We start from the raw sequence: 25,330 nt of genomic DNA, 5'->3' as shown, positions 1-25,330 counted from the left end.
TCACTTTTGTTCCTTCCAATTCCAGACGAACGAGCGTCTCATTTTCGGACACCTGCACCCCCACTCTGACTTCAGAAACTTCCAACGTGACAAGTGGCATGCGTGCATGCAGAGTTTGGTGCGTTTTTAGTGACACGGATGAAATGTTGGGGTGCGTTTTTCCATAAAATCAGAGTGGCTTAAGGGAATTAAATTCTGATTTGACATGTATTTCAGAGTTTAATTATTTAGGGTCTCACAAGATACATTAAGAACAAATTTTTTATCAACTTATCGAAAATGTGTGTGTGTCAAATAATAAATATAAAATGTGTCAAATAATCCAATTTTGTTTATTTGATTTTTCTTTCCATGTTTGATTTTCTCATTCTATGATAATATAAAATAAAATCCTGATCAAATAATTATATCTATGATAAACATCATTTAATATTTCGGTTCATTTATATGAGAACTTACTCGAACTATTTTTTTTATGTTTTTATGAAATTTATAAAAATATCGTTGCCAATGAGAGATAATTTCATCAACTTCTTCACTAATTTTAAATAATCTCACTTATCAATTTAATCATTGGTCTATGGATTGATTTTTAAAATAAAATCTTTCTATTGACCCATTCAATGAATTAATTGAAAAAACTTGAAACTTTACATAAAGTGAACTAAAATTAAGAATGTGACTTTGAACTACTATAATACTAAAATAAAATCTTAATAAAAATAAGTGAAGAAATAAAAAAAAGTAAAATACAACCGTCACTGTTTTCAAAATATAATTTATTTCCTTATGATTTTTTCTTTAAATTTATTTATTTTACGAATTTATTAAAAAGTTACTTCTAAATGTAAGAAAATCTAGCTTTTTTTTAAAAAATTTAAATATGTAAAAGAATATATAAAAGTTAACTCTTATTTTGACAAATACAAGTGTTAAAAGTTGAAAAGAGTAATTTGCTTGAAAGAGTGTGAATTGGCATGAACATTTAAGAGCCAAACTTATATATCTTTGCATTATATTTTCATAGCTATCTAAATTTTTTAAAATTGGAGTTTCGTTGCTTCATTCATGACCAACACAATGTAGAAACTTCAAAGTAAAAAAATGTAACATTTTAATATATATAGTTCTCCATAATATATATTTACAATTCTTCATGAATTTTAATGATGCATCTTTTATGTGATATATACATTTTTTCAACAAGAGATCTATAAAATACAAAACTATATACGTCATCTATACTCTATTCGAATATTAAACAGATTCATTACTTTTCAACTCTTTTATATCATCTGTTACGTATATTATATTATTATCTGTTTAGATATAATATATTATTATCACAAGTGGATAGACTAAATGTATTATCTATATTCTATTTGAACATTAAAAAGATTTAAATTTTTTTAAAATTACGATTCTTATAAAATAAAACTCGATTAATATAATATCTATTTATAACAACTTTATTAATAAATCAATTATCATTTTTTAAAACGTCACTTGCCAATCTTTATTATTTCTAGATCTTTACAAAAAAATAAATAATAATTAATAACTAAATCCAATCAGACAAAATAACCAACCAACAATTCTACATAAAGTCAATATTAAATAAAAAAATGTGTTAATTATGTCCTCCAAGAATCAAAATCACATACATAACACTGTCATAGCCTTAACAAAAAAATCTTTATAAAAAGCTTGAAGGCGACCTTTTTGTTAAATGGAAGACTAAATCAAACCTTTAAATATCCGAATAGTAGAATTCCGGTAATCAATCTAACTCAATATTATTATTTTTTATATGAAATTCACATAGGTCAAAATAATATATGCAAATAAATATTATATCAAATTAGTTGTTGTAGCTTGATTTCTTTTAGATTTATTCGGTCAAAAACATTATCTTACTTTAAAAAAGAATCTTTAAATATACAACAAATATCGAATTCATTAATTTTACTTGTTAGAAAATAATATAAATATTGGATACTCAGTGAATTATATTTATCAAAATCATATAATATATACTTTTATGTTTTCAATGTGGATAAGCAATTAATTAATATCCCAACTGTTTGTAAAATAATATATTTTGATTTTGACTATATTGAGTGAATGTTGAAGATATTTAAAAAAGAAGGAAAAACGTGGAATCGGAAGGAGGAGTAGAGAAATAGGTGTACGTAGCAGTGTGGGGCAAAAGAGAGCGTAGAAGCGAACTCACGCAGTTAGGGTTCCTTTGGCGAGCGAGCATTGAATAGGTTTTGGTTGCACTTGCAGTTGTAGACGTAGGATTGGTACCTCACCTCGCTCCCTACCAAATACTTTCCTTACATTTTCAAAACATTTGTTGAAAGGAAACTTGCCAAGTTGTTTGCGCCTGAATCGAAATTAATACCAAACGGCTGAACCAAATTTGTGAATCTTAACGTTGGCGTGAAAAAGAAAAAGAAAAAGAAAAAGCAAGACTGTTTTTTAATTTAGTATTTTAGTTCCGAAAGGCCAAACACACATACTTACGTTGTCGTATTTTGCATTCTCTCTTGCGAGAAAAGCAAAGCTAAACAGTGATAATACCACGAAACAAAACCAATGCCGTGTGGGTTGGGGTCGTCGTCGTGACTCATGTGAGTCGCAGGATATGCTAAAATGCTTATGCTCTCTTTCCCTTTCTTTTCTCCCTTCTAAATTGAATCGGACCCTCCTTTTATATTTACATAATATTTTATTGTCTGCCTTTATGTTTAGGTAAGTATTACTGTTATTATTAATATTATTGTATGATATGGATACGTTATATTTATTTCTTTTTTAATATGATGATGACTATGGCTATGGCTATGGCCTCTTTTTCTTCTTCTCTAGCCTGATCTCGATGAAATTCAGATATTTATTTATTGTTTATTTGATAAGATTTCAAATGAGACGAGACCCACTTCGTGAATCCAATCCACTGTATTAGTTGTGGCTTCAACTGTGAAAATTTGTTTTTGGTACAGAACGTTTTCTTGAAGCTGCATCAATCGAGGGATTCTTCGTCTTTGGATTCGCTTTTGGGGCCTCCGAGTCAGAGCTGCAAGGAAAGGGGAGATGCTGGGATGAAAGCTGAATTTTGTGGTATGAACGCTTTTCTCACTCTTTTTGGAATCAAGATTTGGTTTCTTTGCTATTGGGTGGGTGAGTGGGTTGAGATCAGGGGAAGAGGAAAGATAAAATTGAATCTTTGGTATTTTTTTTAACAAAAAGTATGTCTAAAAAGATGGTCTTGGAGAGAATAGGTTCTAAAAAGAGACAGGGTGACATCAAAAGATCAAAATCCAGATGTAGAAATTACAAGTAAGAATTGATTCGAACCTTCTCTAACATGGCATAAAAAAGTATCCAATGATTCACCTTTATCCTGCAACAATACCTCTGATATATAATGCATTGTTTTTCTGATATTTGTTTGATGCCAGCTTTAACAGACTGTTGATTGCTTAATGCATGACCCGTGGCTATAATAATGAATTTACTGTTATAGTTGTGAGCTTATTACTTTAGTCTCCTCTGTGTGTTTAGTTGTTGAGAATATATTGTGGTGGTGTTGATTTGCAGGAAATGGCAACTCTAGTTGAACCACCGAACAGAATTAAGCCAAAGGGAAAGCATTATTATACAATATGGCAAACTTTGTTTGAGATTGATACGAAGTACGTTCCAATCAAGCCTATTGGCCGCGGAGCATATGGCGTGGTGTGCTCTTCCATCAATCGGGAGACCAATGAGAGAGTTGCAATTAAGAAGATTGGTAATATATTTGAGAATTCTATTGATGCTTTGAGAACTTTGAGGGAACTGAAGCTGCTTAGACACATTCGGCACGAGAATGTCATTGCTTTAAAAGATGTCATGATGCCAATCCACAGGACAAGTTTTAAGGATGTCTACTTGGTCTACGAACTCATGGATACCGATCTTCACCAAATTATTAAGTCCTCGCAGCCACTTTCCAATGATCATTGCAAATATTTCTTGTTTCAGGTACTGACCACTTTGTTATGGTACTTTTTTCCATTCCTTCATCTCTTCTTTCTAATATCTAGAACTGTAGCTCTGAATTCTTTTTGGATTTGCACAAAGGCATGACATATTCATTTTGAAAGAGATTTGGTTGAGGTTAGAAGTATAATTGCAAATGCATTCTTTCAGTGTTTAACTGGCATTGTCATGTTTCGAAGTGAATTCCCCATTTCCTGTTATTAACATACAACATCAGTGTTAAACATCCTCTTTCGTGCATTCTTATAAAGTATCATCAGGTTGTTTTAGAGAAGTTGGGGCAATTTCGTGCTCTCTACCTTTTTTTATGTCTTCAATGTTCGATCGTGTCCTATGATGGAAGTCATGGGCCCCAATTGGTGGACTGATGTGACCTTAACATCGTTTCATTAAATGATTAAGCTTCTTAAGAAAATAACCTATCATTGATTATGATTGTAATCCATCTTCTCCACATTTTGTTAAAGAATTCTGCTGTAGAAAGTTTATCAGCATTGACAATTAGAAACAGATGGATTCTCTATGAATTTCAAATCTTTGCACATTTTAACTATTGTTGTGATTGATACTAACCATGAACTCTTACTTTAGCTCCTTCGAGGTCTTAAATACCTTCATTCAGCAAATATTCTTCACCGGGATTTGAAGCCTGGGAATCTGCTCATAAATGCCAATTGTGATTTGAAGATATGTGACTTTGGGCTTGCTCGAACTAATGGAGTTGATGGCCAGTTTATGACAGAATATGTTGTCACTCGTTGGTATCGTGCACCGGAGCTCTTGCTATGCTGTGACAACTACGGGACCTCCATTGATGTCTGGTCAGTAGGGTGCATCTTTGCTGAGATTCTTGGTAGAAAGCCAATTTTCCCTGGCACCGAGTGTCTCAACCAGCTGAAACTAATTATAAGTGTTCTTGGAAGCCAGCATGAATCTCATATTGAGTTTATTGATAATGCAAAAGCCAGGAGGTTTATCAAATCACTGCCCTATACTAGGGGGAGACACTTCTCTCAGCTATATCCACAAGCAGATCCATTAGCCATAGATTTGTTGCAAAAGATGCTTGTATTTGATCCAACCAAGAGAATTACTGTCTTAGAAGCTCTCCAACACCCATATATGTCTGGCCTGTATGATCCAAGGTGTAACCCTCCTGCACAGGTTCCCATCAATCTTGACATAGATGAACATTGGGGAGAACAGATGATTAGGGAAATGATGTGGAATGAGATGCAACATTATCACCCTGAAGTTGCTTCTGCCAATGCATAGTTGGTTAATTCTTCCATGGCTTTCTAGCCCTATTGCCTGTCTCTAGGAGTAGTAGTTCTGTTTTTTCCTAGACAAACTGTGATCTTAAAGGATTTATAACTGCCAAGTTTTGTACTTTGCATGAGATTGTTTCGGTACTTTTTTTAATTTGGCGTCTCCACAAGGATAATGGCGTCTCGTAATGACTAAACTTGTATATAGCCATGCATATCGTTTTGGTATTTCGGCTAAACCCATTTGTACTATGTTGTTCATAAGTTGTTTTCTTAAATTCAATAGAAAAGAGTTAAATAATTTGTGCTTTCAAATGTATCCAGGGTTATAAGATGATGTTTTCCTCACATAACACGGCAATTCTCTCTAAGGGCTTAGGGTATTGGGCGTTACGGAGTTCCATTAGACGCTACCTCTATATTAGATAATTTGTCTATTTTAGATTGTTTTAATTACACATATGTATTGATTTCTTGATAATAGTGAATGTTTTAATTTGATATGTATGATACTTGGTTGCATGGGTGATAAGATAGCAGTGACTTCCAAGGAGGAAGAGTTACATTGATTTTGAGAAGCAAGAACACGTATAAAGAAAAAAAAAAAGAAACCGGCTTGATATATACAGATGTAAATGAGTTTTAAGTTTTTAAAATTTCTTTATAATTAGTATGCATTATAAAAAATATATTTTTGAGTACTAATATTTTCTAGTTTTACCTAAGTTGCTTATTATTTATAATTTTGTTAGGTTTTTTATTTAAGGTATTGTGTGTTTTGGGTTCCATATTTTATTATGATTTTGTTTTAAAAAATCTTTTGAAAAGTAGAAAAAAAATATTTAAATTGTCTTAAGTTTTAATTTCTAAGTAACATGAGTAATAAAAACATTTAAAATTATGCAACACAAATGAGTATTTGGTAGAAAAAAAAGAAAAATAAATAAGGTTTTTTCATAGTAATTCTACTGTAAATTTGTCATACGCTCCTTCTTAAGGTTTTTTTTTCCTTCTTCCCGCACCCCCACAATTCTTCTTCTCATTCCTTCTCATGGTGGATCTGGCTATTGCAATGGAGACGGAGAGAATCACCATCATCAGGTTGTACAAAAGGGAAGAAAGCGAGGATCAAACAATTATTTCACTATATTTATGGGGTGCGAAAATAAAAAAGGGAAGGTGTAATAAAAAACAGCTCATAGTTATTCACGTAAAACTAATAAAATTTAAACAGGAATTATATATTTATTTATATTTTAATCTATTCAATATTTTATTAGTTTTTCCTTAGTGCATTTCAACTTCTACAAATCATGTCCATAAATCTTATAATTGCAATACTCATTTATTTATTTATATATTAGTAAACACCATTTGAAAAACCAAAATGATTGCATGATATGTAAGTATAGAGATCAAGAGAGTTGGTAGGACAAATACAATATAACTTATTTAAAAAATCTTCTGTTTCTAATTTGTTAAGTATGGTTGTACTCCTATATTCACGTGGTCAATTTGTTAATGTTAATTTAACATTAATTCCCAAACTAATTTATTACAAAATAGTCCCAATGTCTCACATATGCCTACAAAATAACAAAATATCATAAGCAAAAGGAAAATGTATTTGTTTTTATATAATCAAATATGTATATATAAAAACTTTTAAATATACTTTAAACATTTTTAACTTTCAATTTATGAACTACTTATAACTGTCTTGAGTATTCGTTTTTTTAAGATGAATATGAGTTATTTTAAAATGAAAATGAGTTACACACAAAACTTTGATATCGATGTTAGTATAGTATATAAAAAAAATAACAAATAAAGTAATTAATAACCTTAATTAATCTATTTGGTGATATATGTTATTTATATTTATTGTTTGAGTTTTTGTCTAGATGAACTTGAACGTTTTAAATTTTGACTTAAATCATAGACCAATATAATTAAGTGTCTTATGTAATATTTTGATGACAAAATAAGAATAAATCAATTACGTATCAACTTAATAATTCAACATATATTAAGTTAAAAATGAATCATATTTAATATATAATACAATATTCATCCATCTTTTTATACAACAATAAGTTGAGTTTCTTAATAATTCAATGTATATTAGGTTAGGAATGAATCATATTTTAATATATAACACGGTATTCATCCATCTCTTTTAGACAATCATTATAAATTAAATTTCTTTAGACAAAGAACAAGTCAAGAGATTAAATCTCCTTAACACCGGTTAAAGAAAGAAGAAGAAAACTATCAAGTTCAATTCATTATAAAATTTTGATAATTTTAAAACTAAAACCCCCCAAATAACATTAACGAAAATAACTTATTATATTTAAATACAATATACATGTTTATAGCTAATTAACTACTAACTAACAACACAATTATTACATTTGAAAATTATTTTACGGTTTAATTGTACTTTATTTGTAATGTATATATTAATATTTATTAAAAATAAAACTGGAAGTACATGCGTCAATGAGTATGCGTTCTTATTTTTTTTGACAGTAAAATTAAAAGTTAATTAAAAGTATATAATTAGTATAATAGATTATTTAGAAAAGTAATTGACATACATAAAATATAAGGACATAATTTTTTATTTATTATATTTTATAATCATTGTATAGAAATATTTGAAAATTTTCATAAAAGATTATGAAATGTTTTGATTTTTATTGATTAGTATAATCATGCATTAAAAACAACTTTAATGTTTATAAGTAACTTTTAAGGGAATGAACACTAAAAAATATAAGAATAGAAGAGGTAAAAAATGGTCAACACCAAAAACCCTTTACAAAATCCAATATCCCTTAAAATAAAAAAGAAGTTTACAACTAAACTAACCCTTTAAACTATTACATTAATTTAGTTAAAAGGATCAATCAATCTTAACATAGATGAACATTGGGGAATGAGATGTAGTTCTGTTTTTTCGCGTAGACAAACTGTAATCTTAAATGACTCATAACTGCCAAGTTTTATACTTTGCATGAGATTACTTTGGTACTTTTTTTAATTTGGCGTTTCCACAGGGATAATGACGTCTCGTAATGACTAAACTTGTATATAGCCATGTATATAGTTTTGGTATTTCGGCTAAACCCATTTGTACTATGTTGTTCATCAGTTGTTTTCTTAAATTTAATATAAAAGAGTTAAATAATTCGTGCTTTCAAATGTATCCATGGTTATAACATGATGTTTTCCTCACATAACACGACAATTCTCTCTAACTTGAATGTGGATCACTGCCTATGAGTTCATAAGATGTATAATTAAGTACTTATTCAACGAGATCTTTTCATACGAGAGCTTATTCACACCCTCAGTTGTGCACTTGTTAAAATGTATTGATAAAACAAGTTATATATCAGTTCAGTAAAATGAAAGTATAAAATAAAAAGAATAAAATATTTACCTGAATTATACTTGATCTGACTTAAGATTGAAACTGTAAAATAATTCTAGAGGGCTTAATTGATCCCTCTCACAATCTTCTATTTATTTATAAGAATAAATTGATACACAAGTACATGATAAATAGGGTAACCCTAGACACAATATAATCATGATAAATAGGCTAATCCTAGACACAATATAATCATGATAGATAGGGTAACCCTTGACACACTATAATGATGATAAAATATGATAAATATCCTAGCACTCCCCCTCAAGCTGGAGCATACAAATTGTATGTACCAAGCTTGGAACAAATAAACTCAATCCGAGGACCCCTTAATGACTTGGTCAATACATCTGCGAGTTGATCGTTTGACCCAATAAACTCAGTACATATTTCTTTGGTCAACAACTTTTCACGAACAAAATGACAATCAATTTCTATATGTTTAGTCCTATGGTGAAACACTGGATTTGATATATATAGGGATAAATATACGTTATCTTGCTAAAAAAAATAATCTCCCTCTAAATTGAATATATTTCAAGTAGTTTTCGTATTTATGAGGGTAAGATGCCTTCACAAGTTCAGATAAGACTTATACATCACTTTTTAAGTTTCAAATATTCTTTTATCCATTTTAGTTTGTGATTAATTCAAATAGAGACCTAGATAAATGTTTATAAAGACACTTTGATGCTGCAAGTAATGGTTAGAACTGTAATAAATATGATAATAAATTAATAGTGTTTTAAGTTGTGAAGAACACCCATTTATACTATTTTAGTGGACTTTTACTTAAATACATCTATATTAGACAAGTCCATTATTCTTAATTACCTCATTAATAATTCATTATTGGTTAATTAAGGATAATTTTACTTAAGAGGAAATCTTAAATAGTATGAGCTTATGTGATTGTGATCATCTTAATCCCATAACATGATTTTTTTTACTTTTTACATCGCAAAGATGAATTCAACACTCTAAACATTAAACCAAATACATAATTCGCTTTTAAAAGTGATATATTTTAAATTTGAACATTGTAATATTTATCAACTTTGTGTGTGTCACTCCATATATTTTTCGAGTAAACTAAGGGAAAAAAAAAAGACAAGGACACAACTTTTATTAATAAATACTACACTTTTCATTTTCAAAACAAAGATCTTGAGTAAGTTGTCCAAAAGACTTTTTAACTTTTAACTTGCTCTATAATTGATTGATTATATGGTGAATCAATATTTAACCAAAGACATTCATTAACAACACTATATATAAAAAAACAAGTATAATTGACTATCATAATTTGTTGGAAATAATAAAAATTCGTGAATAAATGTCTTTTTTTAACGGAATAAAATTAATCGATAATAAGGTAGTTGGAAATATTTATTAACGAAACGTGAAATCCCTTTATAATTACCGAACAACAACCTTATTTTTGTCGCTAAATGTGTTTCATCGAGGGATGTTTTATCATTAGCATTATCTAGAGACCATTGGATGTTCACTAGACAATAAGCTCTAGAGTGATGGGCGTTGGACGTCTAATGAACGTCGTTGGACGCTTTACAATAGTGTTGGGTGTCAAGAGCTTTACGTTAGACACTAGGAGCTTTATGTTGGACGCTATCTGTAATGAGATTCCAAGGAGCTCTAGGGGCTTAGGGTATTGGGTGTTCGAGAGTCCCATTAGGCGCTACCCTCTGTATTAGATAATTTGTCTATTTTAGATTGTTCTAATTACACATATGTGTTGATTTCTTAATAATAATGAATGTTTTAATTTTATATGTATGATGCTTGGTTGTATGGGTGATAATTGTAGTGACTTCCAAGGAGGAAGAGTTACATTGATTTTGAGTTTAGGGTGTATTGAAGGATGATTTTATAAAAAGATTGTCCTGATTCTACTAGTATGCTACTCACATAGAAAAAAATATTTAGTTGTTAGAGTCAATGAAGGTTCCTATAGTGGGATTTAGAGTGAAAGAACATCATTTTGACAACTATATTGAATTAACATTGTCATGGTGATGAAGAGATAGGTCCTAATATATTGTTGGTTGAGTGTTCACATGATAGGTGTAGAATCTCTAAGTCTACTCAATACACATGTTTTTTTTAGAAATATAGTTAAATGTCTAAGTCTTGAGAACCAATGGGTTGTGATTTCATATATATGTTAGTGAAGACATGTTTTATGTAAACATTTGATTCTTATTATATACGATTGACTAGTTAGGATGATAAAAATTGATTTTACAATGAGATAATTTATAAATTGTATGGTGTTTTATAATTACGTTAACTTACCATGTTTTTTATGTTTGATTGTGATTGATTCACTCTTGATGATTGTATAATATATGTGAGTAGAGGATAGTGAAATGTGAAGTAGTTAGACTTGATGGTTTGTAAATACATATGCTTATGTATAATATATGTTTATGTAATTGTATATGCTTAGTATCAATTATGTAATACATTAATTAATAGTGTGATGTTTTAATTTTGGGTGTTATACATTGATATATTAGAGAAATTGATTATTTTTTAAGCATGAATTGTCTGAAACGACACATATAATATAAAATCTTAAAGCTTAATGTTGTGGACCTTATTTTTTTTATATATTAACTTTTTTATTTGTAATTAATGTCAAGCGTTTAATTCATATTAGTATTTTATTTATTTTCAATCCAATTCAAATATTTAAATAATATCGAACTTTTTCTAACATGTAAATGACACTACTCATAATTTAACATATATTTTATATTATTGAGTATGAAATTTATATTAAATTAACACAAGTTTAAGATCTTCAACTTTTCATACGAAATTTGCTTTTCCCTTCCAAGCCTTTTGCAGGTTGCGTCTAAACTAAGATAACCGAGTCTAATATTAAGATGATATAAAGTTGGGTAAATGGCTATCTATTTACAAGCACATTACCACTTTCTTCGGACATATTGGTATTGTTAGTGTTGTTGTGTACACATAATTCTGTTATAGTGAGAGTATTGTATTTTGTTTGGAATGTATCTCTCCTTAATATTGTTCAAGGCACGAATATGTCAGAGAATCTGTACACTTTGTGAGTGTGAGTGTAAGTGTGAGTATGATATGATGTTATTTGCCAATGAAAATGTTTATAAATAGATGCAAAAGCAATGACTGAAAAGGAGAACTCAATTGCTCCACAATACTCAGCTACATCACAGAGTGCTCACTACATAAAGTAACATCATGCACATTTTTTAAGATGCTACTTTCTTTTAAGGAACCATCTCTAAAAGTTCTTCAGTTAAACAAAAACCTATTCTAGACACTTTCAATAAATCTTTAATGTCTATTACTATGATTAAATGTCTTTTATTATAGGATAAAAAACTACTATTTGAATTCCAGTTCCAACTATCAAAATTAATTTTTAATTTTTATTAAAAGATTATAATAACATATTTGACACTTTTCACATTTAATTAAAAGCCAAGGAAAAAAATGGCAGAAGTGTTTAATTTAATAAATAGTTGCAAATGAAGACGTTATAGATATATAAATCCACATATATTATATATGATATGTACGGTAAAAATAGCTGTCATAGACGTTATTGATAAAATTATGTATTACATTGATAAATGTAAAATGACAACATGAATAGAATTATAAAGTTTAATCTGTTTTTAATTACAAGTGTTTAAGTAGATATCATATTGTATATTGTTTTGATTAATATAATAATGATTAAATTAAATCATATAAGAAGAAATTAAAGCTTTGGCTTATGCAAAAGCAAAGGAAATAAGTTTTTTAATGAATGTTTTAACGATACAAAATACATAATCTAATAAAAAAGAAGATAATAACGTCTGAGAAAAGCATTACAGAAAAACTACAAACTACTAAAAACATACACTTGTCAAACAATTTTTTTAACTAATAAAAAACTAAAAAGTAGCTAAATATTAAGTATATATTAACCAAGATAGCCAACCCTCTAAAAGAGTTTTCCTAGAGTTAAATAAAAAAATGATTACTAACTAATATTGTTATTGCCTATTTAGAAATTATTATCGTTGATGATCATCGATTCTAATGACATGTTAAGTTGTTAACTATGCAAATATTAAATAATAGTTAGATGTAAGGCATCATTTACATTCATAAAGAATTTCTCTACGCATGTTCAATGTAAAAAAATGGATATTTAAAACAATGGGTATAGCACATTCAGATAGATTTTTAATATTATTTCTGTTTGTTATAACTCGTGAATTATGAATAAATATATGATATATATTTACCAAGAAAATATATGATATATATTATTTGGTCAAAGAAAAGACGAACCGAAGCAGCAGCCATCTAATTTTTTGGGCAATCAAAGTATAAGATATTGTGGATAATTAAACCATTGAAGATCACTCAGTCAAAGTAAAAACGAAAGACAGCAGCCATTCTAGTTTTTCCTTAAACTTATATTCTCCACGTGGAAACCATTTGTACATTTTGTGAAGCAGAAATCTTTTAACAAATAAAATAAGATTCAGTTGTTGGGGATGGTGATGTCATTGACTTAAGTGATAAGGTTTATGCCTATACTTGTAACATGCATGAATGTATATGTTATCTTGAACCTTCCAAGAAACAACACATAAAAATGAAAAACGACTGACCCTACTCAACTTGGTAAGAAAAAAGGTTGTTTTTCAGACATAGTTTCTCCCTGTATTCACATTCGATAGATTTGGATCTTCTAGCAGCATCTAGAGAGAGAAACACTCGTCTTTCTTTCTCTTACCTGCATCAAGTAACAGCTGGAATATTATATATATTATTTTTCATTGATATTATCATTGATGTTATTTTTTCTACTGTAAACCCCCTCTTAAGAAAAGGTGGGTTGGCACTGGATTTTTGGTCGGAAGCTTTTAATTTCTTTTCCAACAACTCATGACTGGAACCATGTGCTTGCAGAGAAGACCATGTAAATAATGAAGTACAAATATTTTAGTGAAAAATAAAATTAAAAGCTGGCCGTGTTGAAAAAAGCATCGATCACCTTCGGTAAATTAAATACTCCACTACCTCTGCTGCACTCCATCATCCATCATGTGACAATAATTCATTTTAAACTATTTCTGTCGTACATATACCTCAAATTGTTGCATGTGATAAAATATTCTTTCATGATAGCAATATTTTAGTAATTAAATAGACATCTTTCTTATATAATACAACTAGTGACAGATAGATTTATACCTACACACCGTCAAGGACTCTAAACAATGTGCTATTTTCATGAAACTCGTTATTTGATTAGTTTTTATGTACTTAAAGATTTGTCAAGAATAAACACTGATCGGAAAGTGAAATCGAGAGAGGGAAGGAGCACCAAGAAATTTAATTGTTAAAGTAAAGAACTGGTGCAACCACCATTGATGAGCTAAGATTCCACCTTCACGTTGCTAGTTACCACTTGCTAAATATAAAAATTGTATTGAAAAAGTTATAGAAAAAAATCTCTGACTGTGAATAGAAATTAAAGCGTAAACGAACATAAAATAAATCTGCGCGTGCAGATGAACAGGAGCGGTGACCATGGTGGCCCTGTGTGACCTTTTTCTCAGTACTTTCCCCCTTTCCTGCTTTTTACCTCCTTTTATTTCTATTGACTTTTTAATTCTCCAAACAACAAAAACCAATATTTCTGATTTATTTTATTATTTTTCATCGTTACAATGTGTAATTGTTTTTCTATAAATTCAGCCCCTGAATCTCTTCAAAACCTCTTCCTCTTCTCTTCTTATCCTCCTCCTAGAAACTGGTCAAAATCTATCCAATCCAATCCCTTCTTGCTATTCCTATTCCTATTCCTTCTTATCATCTTCTTGGCTGCCTCTGGAATTGAAAAATTCTTTCACACCCTTTTCCAACCTCTATAATAATCTAAATCTCCTCCACACACATCATCAATCACCACAGATCTTCTTCTCCTTCCTCCCAAAACCCAATTCGATTCTCTTGCACGGACTGGTTTCGATCGTTGCTAACTTGTTCGTACACATGTTATGCAGTTATGAATGATTGAGAGACAACACCAATGTCTTCTCCAGTAATCTGCGAGATTCTCCTCTCTGGCTTCACCATAAACTCTTCTCTAAGACGCAGGACACACTTGGTTCAATCTTTCTCGGTTGTTTTCCTCCACTGGTTCTACGTTTTCTCATGAACTAAATCAACCAACCTCCTACCAAAATAATAACATTTATTTCCAGAAAAACAACATAGTATAGTACCACTTGTGTTTTTATTTTTTAGCTAGGAAATTAGATTCATCAATCAATTATTGCACAAATAGCACCGATGGCTTCTCCCGGTGGAGCCTGTTCATCCGGTTCCAGCTCTCTTCAAAACTCTGGCTCCGAGGGCGACCGAGACATGGTGGATCAGAGGAAGAGGAAGAGAATGCAATCGAACAGGGAATCGGCACGCAGATCTCGGATGAGGAAACAGCAGCACCTGGAAGGTTTGAGTGCCCAATTGGATGAGCTGAAAAAGGAGAACAATGAGATGAACAGGAACATAGGCATGACGACGCAGGTGTACCTGAAGGTGGAAGCTGAGAACGCGATTCTGAGGGCGCAGATGGCGGAACTCAGCAACAGATTGAACTCTCTGAACGAAATCATCGGTTTCATAAACTCCACGAACTACTTGGTGTTCGATGAGGCACAGGAGACTCAGATGTTCAATGATTGTGGCTTCATGGATGCTTGGAATGGAATACCCTTCAACCAACCAATCATGGCTTCCGCCGACAATGACATCTTGATGATGTATTGATCGCTGAATTTTCGGAATCGTGATTCCTTCGTCCACTCCATTGTAACACTGCACTGTCGTGTTTTCATGTCTCTCATGTTAATTTGTTTTCCTTTTTCTTGTAATGTTCTTTTGTTTTCTCACTTTATGTTCTGTTAAGCTTGTTTGTATTTCAAGTGGGGCTTTCTTTTTCTTCTCCACAAATTAAAAATGGGTCCTTTAATTTCCATCTATATGTTCATGACAAAATTGTTTGATTAACATGGATCCTTTCTTTTTCGTTTTCACTTTACATAAATTTTTATTTATGGAAATAAAATATAGAATAAGTTTAAACTAATATAAATTTGTTTACATAATATGAGGAAACTTTCAACCAACAGTAACTTAAGAAAGAACATAGTCCAATAATTTATATTAAAAGGTTAGTAAGTATGAATATACATTAAGGTATTTTGTTATCATATTTCTAGACATGTAAATCTTAAAAACAATTGTACCTTTCTTTTGTGGTGTGTTATTTATCATAGCCTAATGAGATGGTGTGCCCCATTTGGTTGGTTGGCAGCTATTTCGAAATATGTGTTTGAGATGATAAAAAGAATTAAGAAAATGTTTTTTGCGGCATACAAATGAAGAGATTTGAAGTTGTTCATTTTCACTTGGATGTTGAAAGATTGTGTATATTATTGTGAAATTATATGAGCATGTAAGACAGATGAGGTTAGGAAAAGTTTAATACCAATCATTATAAGTTAATGTGAAAGGTGTTTGGATTAATTGTAAAGGGAAAGGTATTAAAGTGGGTGGATGGGTGATGTTTTAACTTAGGAAAAGAGACATTTTGTTTAATATATATGATAGAATGATTGAACCATTTCCCAAAATCCAAAGGGTTAATTTGTGCATAGGAATAAAATATTTGCATTATTGGTTGTCCATGATGATTTCATTGTTGGACAGAATATTTGGGGAAGATATATAATTAGATATAGTTCATCATCCTCCAAAGAAACGAAAAAATGGAATCTATGGAATATTCCTCTCTCTGAACTAAAATATATCATAATGTTTTACACTTTCCATCCACACAAAGAACAAGAAATTTTGGTTCAGGAAAGTATAAGAAAGAAGGTTTAAATCACCCAAAAAAATATATTAAATGATCCTCAATTGCCATATTCTTTTATTTCAACAAAATATATGTAATGTATATTCAAAGTTTATAATTTACGAAAAATAATTAACAACATTCTTTCATGTTACATATAAATCATCTCGTAATTTCTCTTAAACAAGCATATTTGTTGAATTACGTATAATTAACTATACTTAAGTGCCAAACAAAATTTTACTCTCTGTTTTGGATTATTAGATGAAAGGCGTACTAATAGTAAAAAAAAGAGAAAGAAATATAAATAACGTTAGAAAACATATAACAGCAAAGAAAACAAGAAACTAATATTAATAATTTTCAGTCATTTATATATATAACAAATATTAGAATTATTATATTTTATTAATTAATTATAAAGTAATTTAATCAAATAAATATGATTAAATATATATATATATATATATATATATATATATATATATATATATATATATATATATATATATATATATATATCATAAAGATTTATTATCAATTTCAATTCTTTTATGAGACAAAATTAAAATTATTGAAACTTAGAAAAAGTAATCGACAAAATTTCATAAAAGCCTCGTGAACACGTTCATTAATTTTTTTTAGATTTGAAAAAAAATATATAATTGAATGAACCAATGAAGTTTAACTTATCAACCCATGATAGGCCATACTAGATTCAAATTTTTTTGATTCGCTAATAAATGAATCAGATTGAATTAACTTACTAAGTGATCAACTCATGATAGATCAGACCAACACTGAATATACACTTTCATTTTTGTTCAAAAGGATTTGGGAACTTCCAATAATTGAGGGGTTTATTATCTATTGATACTTATATGAGATTTATTAACCGACAAATAAAAATATGATTAATATGTTTTTATTTTCTATCTAAACAATTTTTATTTTCACTTTTTTCTTTTGTTAATCACTCATTTTTACTTTCCTTATTTTTACAAATGAGGCATTAGTGACATAAAACACAACTACCTTACAATCTTAAAAAACAATAACATTAAACCTTTAATCACTTATATATCTATAAAACAGATATTTATTAAAGAAGTCAAATTTGATTGAAGAAGAGTGTAAAGATGATGAGGACATGAAGCATTTACTCTCTTTTTTGGTAACTTTATTATGAAACATAAAAAGTTTTTATGTTTTCAAAAGTTTAGTGGTTATTGGCTAGTTTGAATCATGGCATGTTTTTGTGCTGGGGAAGCATAATTTATTTTAATCGAAAGGCCCATGAAAGAAATGAGAAATATAAGATAAAGTCTAAACAATGATGCATTATTATACCATTTTCTAAAATATAAAAGTTTGGTTGTGCATTAAAATTTAATATTCCCATTATTGGTGGTGCATGCCTTCGTTGTTTGGATTTTCATTGTTGGACAAAACAAATGGATAAATTTAAAATAAGTAAGAGATGATAAATACAGTAAGCAGTTCAGACAAATTATGAATCATATGAACTCACATTTATTTTAATTTTCTAAAGCTCATATATATGTATATGAAATTTGTTGTAAGAAAAACTTATTATTAAAATTTTAAGTTTAATTTAATTTTACAAAATCAATTCGTCAAGGAGTTTTTACTTAATAATACACTATAACTTAATTTGATCTTTCACTGTATCAAATATATTAATAATGATATGATAACGGTAATATGATAGATTTAATAAATAATAAGTATTTTTAAAATAAATTTTAATTGTAATATTAATTTAAAAAACAGACTTTAAATTTTATTTTATTTTATTTTTAAAATAAAATTTACATTCATCTATATATTGTAATTTAATTTTATGTACAGTTGATGTGAGATTTTCCTACTCTCTTCCTTACATTAATATCAATATTATTCTTGAAAATTTTTAACATAATTAATGTATAAAAGGAAACACAAAAATAGGTTTAGTATATTTCAAAAATGAAAAAGGTACATTATGAAAATGAACTTTAAAAAATTCCATTAAAACGATTTTTTAAAACTTATATAATCAATTTGAATCATGATTTTGCTAGAAAGAGAAACCATAATGTTTAATCTTAACAAGCTACATAAAAAAGTATAACCATTTGTATCATACATCCTTCCTAGACAAGATGTCAAGTTTCAGTGACACTTTTTCAAAAGCAACCGACAGGTGTTTTGTAATTAAATGTAAATAAAATGTGTGATATGATTGAATCAATTTTATATTTTCTCCAAAACTAATTTAATAAAACATGACTTAATTATATACAAGCACACAGCTTATTTTAGGCTTTTTTTTACACTTTATTTGGAATACAAGTAAAAAGTGGGGATTTGAAAATAGAGAAAATAAATAGGAATGGAATAAAGAAGGCAAGCTGATTGAATTTGAAAAAATAAATAGAAAAATACAAGTATCTGATTAATAATAAAATTGAAATAATTATCAAAAACTCTCATTCTTTAATGTAAATGTAATCACAACAAATTTTATATATAAACAATCTTTAATGTAAATGTATTCACAATAAATTATACTATAAACAATACTCTGAGGAACTTCAAACAATAATTATTTATCTGATGCTTAATTTTCTTCTTATTAGTTAATGTATTATTAATTAATATATAGAAAAGAAATAATACCATTAAAGCATGAATTTAATTTTTTATCTAATTCAAATTTTTAAAATAATAAATATATAAGTTTTATTTTTTATACTGAATTTTTCATTTCTATTTAATATGAAATTTAGAATCAAATTTACATTTCTTTTAATACTTTCATCTTGTTTTCATTGCAATCTCAATATGAGATGCCTTAACAAAGATGAGTTTCATCTGTCCATTTGTTTTCTCTGCTTTCTTTATGTCAAGAAGCAAACAATCCGTATCAGATTGTCTAGAAAAAAACATTCAAATTTTAACACTTTTTTTTCTTATTTCTTTCCTGAAATGACTGTGTAATGCAAATTAGGCAGTATTATTTAAAAATAAATACATAACTCTCTTTGTCCACCCTTAATAAATATAGGAGAAAATGAAAAGCAATTAAAGTTGAAGTTCCTTTTGGAGGAGGAGAAAGGGTGTATTCCCTTTTGGCAGGGGAGAAGGGGTATGTTCATAAGACAAGTAACAAAATTGAGTTTATTCTTAACATATATGAGTTAAATTAAAATAAAAACAAGATTATAACTCAGTTCTCACCTACTAATATGTTTAACATTAATTATCATGCATAACAACATGGAAAGTTTAACTCTATACAATATAAATAATCTAAATTGCACATTGAAATTAAAGTTAGACTTTTGTTGTTGTATTTAGTGCATTTCTCTTCTCTTCCACCACTGCATCCAGTTGGGATACAGAGGGTGTTTTCAAATCATTCATGCAATCACAGTGGTGGTGAAAGGTTAATAAAAGATGCTTTATTAAAACAAAAAAGTTAATTACAATTTTTTATTTTATTTTACTTTATGTAAAAATATCTTGAAATTCAATTAAAGACATACAGATTAAAGTATTGTATGTCCTTTAAATAATGAAAAACAACGAAATTAAGAAAACAACATTTCATGTGTATTTCTTTCTGCAAGAAATCAAATAGTACTGTAGTTATTAAAATAAAACAAAAAGGTTGTATATGCATAAGTTACTAGATAATTCTAATAATTTGTTCAACTGTATTTGAGTGTTCGTACCTGACTAAGATAAAAAAAAATATTTATTTTTTAAAACAATTTATAACCACAAACAACAACTGAATTATAAATCTAATATTTCTAGTAAATTTCTATTTCACACGTTTTAATAAGCAAAATAAAAAAGAAAATAGTAGAAAGGAAACCCATAATAATTGCTATAGTTTTATGACTTATTTGTCTTAGATTTTAACCACCACAAACAATCCTGTGTACAAAATTTTCAAGAGGCAAGAGCTTTTAGTAAATTGAAAAAAATGAAAACAAAAAAATCTACCTGGTATCACTGAACATACATTTGCTCTGAGAATGGCTTTTAAAATGTGAAGCCATTTTTGTAATGTACCTTTTTGGGTGATAAAGACAGAGAAGTATATGGATTATTTTATTATTTTAAAAGTAATATAGATTTTTATTTTATTATTTTAAACAGTCCATAAGTTGAAAATAATCTTGAATTCAAGTTCAGGATTCGTTTCAACAGAAAATTATGTAAAAGGAAGAATGGGAGCAATCATCATGTCATTATTCATGGCATATTGATATCTTTATAGTTACACAGAAGACAATTGTATAAAGGGAATAGTAAACTCGTTTGCCACATTCTAACAAAATCTATCAGCTTAGTGAATGTACTCAGCCCACCTGATGGTCTTGTAGTGATCCTCTTGGGCCTAGCTCCATTTATTGAGTTCAGCAGGACAGTGTGCTAAGAAGCAAAAGTCAAGAACAAAACCACACACAGACAGACACATGTTAGTTCTTCTAACACCGATGCGTTGAACCGCATATGGCACTAGCCTCTGTCACCAAAAATTTCTACAAGAGCAGGCCCCATTAAAGAAGTGGTGGAATCTCGTGTTATCCCTCACAACAATTTTTCTTCCAGTAAGTCTTGATACTCCACACATTACAATATGACAATCCTTACATATGCTAAGGTTCTTCATAATTTTTATGGTGGAACCGGCATCAGTACTCAGCAATCCAAATGACAAAGCTAGTTTTTCGCTGAGACATTAGCAACAGCCTTTTTCATCATCATTAACATCATACAGCACCGAACTTAGGTTTGGCTGATATCCAATACCCTTTAGTCGTTCCAAAAGTTCATTTAATTCCTTCTTTATCTCATTAATTTGTGGATGTTTCCCGTCACCAGCAGCGAACCTGTGAATGATTCCATTTTTTTATTCAACCCAGCTTCATCCTGGATCTTTTTTCAAATTTTACTCTCTGGTCCATTTCCTGACCCTAGACACATCATCCCATCTTCCAAAAGATGCATAGGTATTAGAAAGCAACAAATATTTTCCCATGTTATCAGGTTCAAGCTCAAATAAATGTTTGAAAGCAATTTCCGCAGCATCAGGATTCCCATGAACGTACGATGCTCCAAGAAGCGCCCCCCACACAGCTCCATCAGACTTCATAGACATTGTCTCAACAAGCGGTATTACCTTTTCCAAGTATCCAGCTCGACCAAGAAGATCCGCCATGCAAGCATAAAGCTGTGGGGTTGGAGCAACACCATAATACTTTTCCATGGTAGCAAAGAGCTGCTGCCCTAGGTCTACCAAGCCAGCATGACTGCACGCAGTAAGCACCCTTACAAGAGTAACACAGTTTGGTTTCACATCGGTCTCTAACATGTCATAAAACAACTTAATCGCTGCATGAACTTGACCATGTATAGCAAAACCCACAATCAATCATAGAACTGTGACGAAACACATTTCTCTCCCTCATTCCTTTAAAGATATTATATGCCTCCTCCACATTACCACATTTTGAGTACATGTCTATCAAGGCTGACTCCACAAGTACACTACTTCCATCCCCAAATCTAGAACTCTCAGTAATGTTCCTTATCTACTTAGCATAAACAACGCACCCAATTGAGCACAAGCAGATATAACACCAACCAAGATAACTTCATCAATCTCGACACCCTAATCTATCAACCGGAAAAACCTCCACCGCATTTTCGGGCAAAGCATTCTGTGCATACCCGGTAACCATGGAGTCCAAGCAACCATATCCTTCACAGGCAACCCATCAAACAAGTCATCTGCCGCCTTCATATAGTCCCTCCTCGCGTAAGCAACAATCAACCAAAAAACGACATCCCGTTCAGGCATTTCATCGAACACCTTGCGCGCGCATGGAAGCCACCAATCAAGAGTGTCTGGGCGTGAAGCTGCGCTACCAAACCGATGTCTCGAGTGGCACCGGAAGCAAGCGGAAAAGAGAGCGACGAAGGTAAACGAGAGGGGAGTGATGCGTCGTTTGCGGAGCAGAAGAGGCGAAGGGCTTGGGAGAGGGGTCCAGAGAAAGGGGTTTGGGGTGTGGACCAAACAGGAGCCTACCCAGCTTCATGTAATACAGGTGTTTTACATACTCCAAAAAAAGACAACGCCATACGAACAAATGAGCTATAGAAATTGCTACGACCAACTTTGTTCTGAACTGAAAAACAGAAGGACAAAGTGGGTACAGTATTAGCACTTCTCAGTTTCATTTCGGTACAAAAATTATGTCAGTTCAGCATATCTCGACAACACCAGTTGTACGAACTCTTGCATACAAAACATCTTCCTGTAGTCGTTAAATCGAGTGAGAAATACGTTAAGTTTAACCATGAAAAACAAGTTTATTAAAATAAGTTGAATGGTATTTATGGGAAGCTCATAATAAGCTATTTCCGTAAGTCCAAATAAGCTCCTCTAAATTCTGCATAATGTATGAGTACATTAAATGAGCTTGGTTACAGAAATATGGGCTTAGTCTGCATCAAAAGACGACGTGATGCTGAAGAAAATGCTTATGATAATATATGATTGTGAGATTATTGATATTCACTTATTTGTTTGTAATACGCAGAAAAAACTTTTGTTTCAAACTGCTTCGACGATGCTGAGCTAAAACTTTTCATCCAATTATTCTTTCCTTTTCTTTTTTTAATTAAGTTCCATAAACCTGAAACAAATAATCTTCTTAAGCATTTCACATGCAACTCAGTCTGAAGCAAAGCTCTTCAGATGAAGAGCTCTAATACCATATAAGGTATCATGTTTATCACGATGTTGTATAGAAGAAAAACTTTTGCATCAGATGTAGAAACACTTCATAATCTAAACCAACATATGGAAGAAGCAAGAGGAAGAAGATAAAAGTGAAGAAAACACTTTATTTGTCTCTATTTTGAAAACAGATTGTGAAAATTTGTGTAAATCCTCCTTATTTTATTGAAAGTAATTTGTATTTAGATAAAAATGGAAAAATATTATCGATGTTATATTTTTTTAAGTTTTGATGTACTTTACTTAAAAACATTATATCCTATAATTTCATATGAGTAGTAATAAAGTGAGTTGCCGGCATCACATTATAGTGGAATAAAATTATTTATGAGTAGTAATAAAGTTTAATGCAGAATTTTAATTATTCTTAAGCTGTCACTTAATTAAGATATTTTATTTTTAAATGTTACCTTCCTATTTATATTATGTAATTTATAATATGCAAATGGTTTTGTTCTACTTTCATTTTTTTATTAATTTCATTTTCTTATAATTAATCATTGAAATATTGGGTTCTTTTATCACTTTATAATTTTTATGTGTATATTGTAAAAGTCTTGAACCCCATCCTATTATTCTAAACAATGTGTATGGAGGTTTAGATCAATAAGGTGCAATGAGCAAATGGTTGTTGTGGATACCAGCATGATCATTTACAAAGAATCATCATATGAATATAATATGACATAATCTTAGATTATATTGTGATCTATATCCACAAAAGAACATTTATAAAAGATAGTTAGTCATTCAAATAGATATTATAATAAAGATTTTTCATGTTAAAAAAAATGAAACTATTGATACGATGTTCATTGTGTTAAAATGTGTGTTGTTAAAATATAAACAATCATACTCGGATTGTTTACACTAATCCTAATTATTAGTCTATAAATAAAAATGAAGAAAAAAAAATATAAAGGGAAAAAAATAGTAAAAGTATGACCTTAAAAAATCTATTTTTTATACAAAAATATAAAATAATCAAATTTACTGTAACTTAACAATACAATGTTAAAGTTACAATTAATATTAACCATTTTTTACTTAAGTTAATTATCCCTGTCAAATAGAATAAATCAATAAAATTCATTAAAATAATATATAATAACAAACACTTCAAGTGGAAATACATTACAATTTTATAATATGTACACTGATAATTAAGAGATAACATAGGATGGTCATGATCAAAAATTTCAAAATTCATTATAAATTTAATTTAGAAGCAATAAAATAGATTTTAGGAGCCACTAAATTTAGATTTTTAATCTAGATCGAATTCAACATTATAGTTAGATTAAATCTAGCAAGATTGATGTATTATACTTAATTATTAAGTTTATCAAACATGGAACGAATCGACTTAACTGAACCTAGACTTGGGTTGACTTGTGTTGGCTTAGGTTTAGTTCATTTAACTCGACCTGAGTTTAGGTTACATCATCTCAACATCGATTAGGATTGACTTCACTTAACTTAGGCTCGAACTAAAATCACTTGACCTATGTCCATGCTGACTTGGCTTCAGTTAGATCTAAACCAACTTGACCTAGGATCGTGTTGATTAGACTTGAACCTGACCCGTGCTGACTTTGCTTTACCTAGGTCTAGGCCAATTTGGCTTGACTTGACTCGTCCTAAAATCATGTTGACTCAACTAAAACCTGGGCTCGGAATGACTAGGTTAGACCCTAGATTCAGGCTGACTTGGTTTCACCCTTCGACTCAAACTATTTAGTTTCAAATTTCAACTTGAGTTAACTAATCTCAACCTTCAACTTGGATTGACTTGTTTTGAC

General features: G+C 29.8%; 1 protein-coding gene and 2 pseudogenes across 5 annotated transcripts; 2 read left to right on the top strand and 1 right to left on the bottom strand.

Moving 5' to 3' along the window:
• Positions 1-2,147: 2,147 nt before the first annotated feature.
• MPK7 (MAP kinase 7) lies at positions 2,148-5,633 on the top strand. Of its 5 annotated transcripts, none has more exons than XM_088103629.1 (4): positions 2,148-2,306; positions 3,009-3,126; positions 3,607-4,032; positions 4,642-5,633. In XM_088103629.1, the coding sequence occupies exons 3-4, from the start codon at positions 3,610-3,612 to the stop codon at positions 5,323-5,325; spliced, it is 1,107 nt and encodes a 368-aa protein (XP_087959755.1). In that variant the 5' UTR covers positions 2,148-2,306; positions 3,009-3,126; positions 3,607-3,609; the 3' UTR covers positions 5,326-5,633. The 5 variants fall into 5 exon arrangements, with proteins under 5 accessions (XP_087959755.1, XP_087959754.1, XP_087959753.1 ...); XM_088103628.1 differs by having other exon boundaries at positions 2,149-2,636; XM_088103627.1 differs by having other exon boundaries at positions 2,149-2,757.
• An 8,905-nt stretch (positions 5,634-14,538) lies between these two features.
• On the top strand, positions 14,539-15,823 carry LOC148205656 (bZIP transcription factor 44 pseudogene; annotated as a pseudogene).
• A 5,063-nt stretch (positions 15,824-20,886) lies between these two features.
• On the bottom strand, positions 20,887-22,966 carry LOC148205655 (pentatricopeptide repeat-containing protein At5g44230 pseudogene; annotated as a pseudogene).
• Between the last annotated feature and the right edge of the window lie 2,364 nt (positions 22,967-25,330).

The sequence above is a fragment of the Vigna umbellata genome, chromosome 1 (assembly GCF_029865625.1).
Source record: "Vigna umbellata cultivar VRB3 chromosome 1, Vumbellata_1.0, whole genome shotgun sequence".
In the NCBI taxonomy this organism is placed as follows: domain Eukaryota; kingdom Viridiplantae; phylum Streptophyta; class Magnoliopsida; order Fabales; family Fabaceae; genus Vigna; species Vigna umbellata.
The sequence above is the reverse complement of the archived record's forward strand: the minus strand, read 5'-3'. Positions and strand labels throughout refer to the sequence as shown.

What these genes read in the sequence shown, in the direction of transcription:
- MPK7 (XM_088103630.1), top strand. Translation starts at nt 3,257, where the DNA reads ATGTCTAAAAAGATGGTCTTGGAGAGAATAGGTTCTAAAAAGAGACAG. An exon ending in TCCAGATGTAGAAATTACAA is followed by an intron (nt 3,346 to 3,578) that starts GTAAGAATTGAT and finishes TTAGTTGTTGAG; the next exon opens with AATATATTGTGGTGGTGTTG. An exon ending in GCAAATATTTCTTGTTTCAG is followed by an intron (nt 4,033 to 4,641) that starts GTACTGACCACT and finishes CTCTTACTTTAG; the next exon opens with CTCCTTCGAGGTCTTAAATA.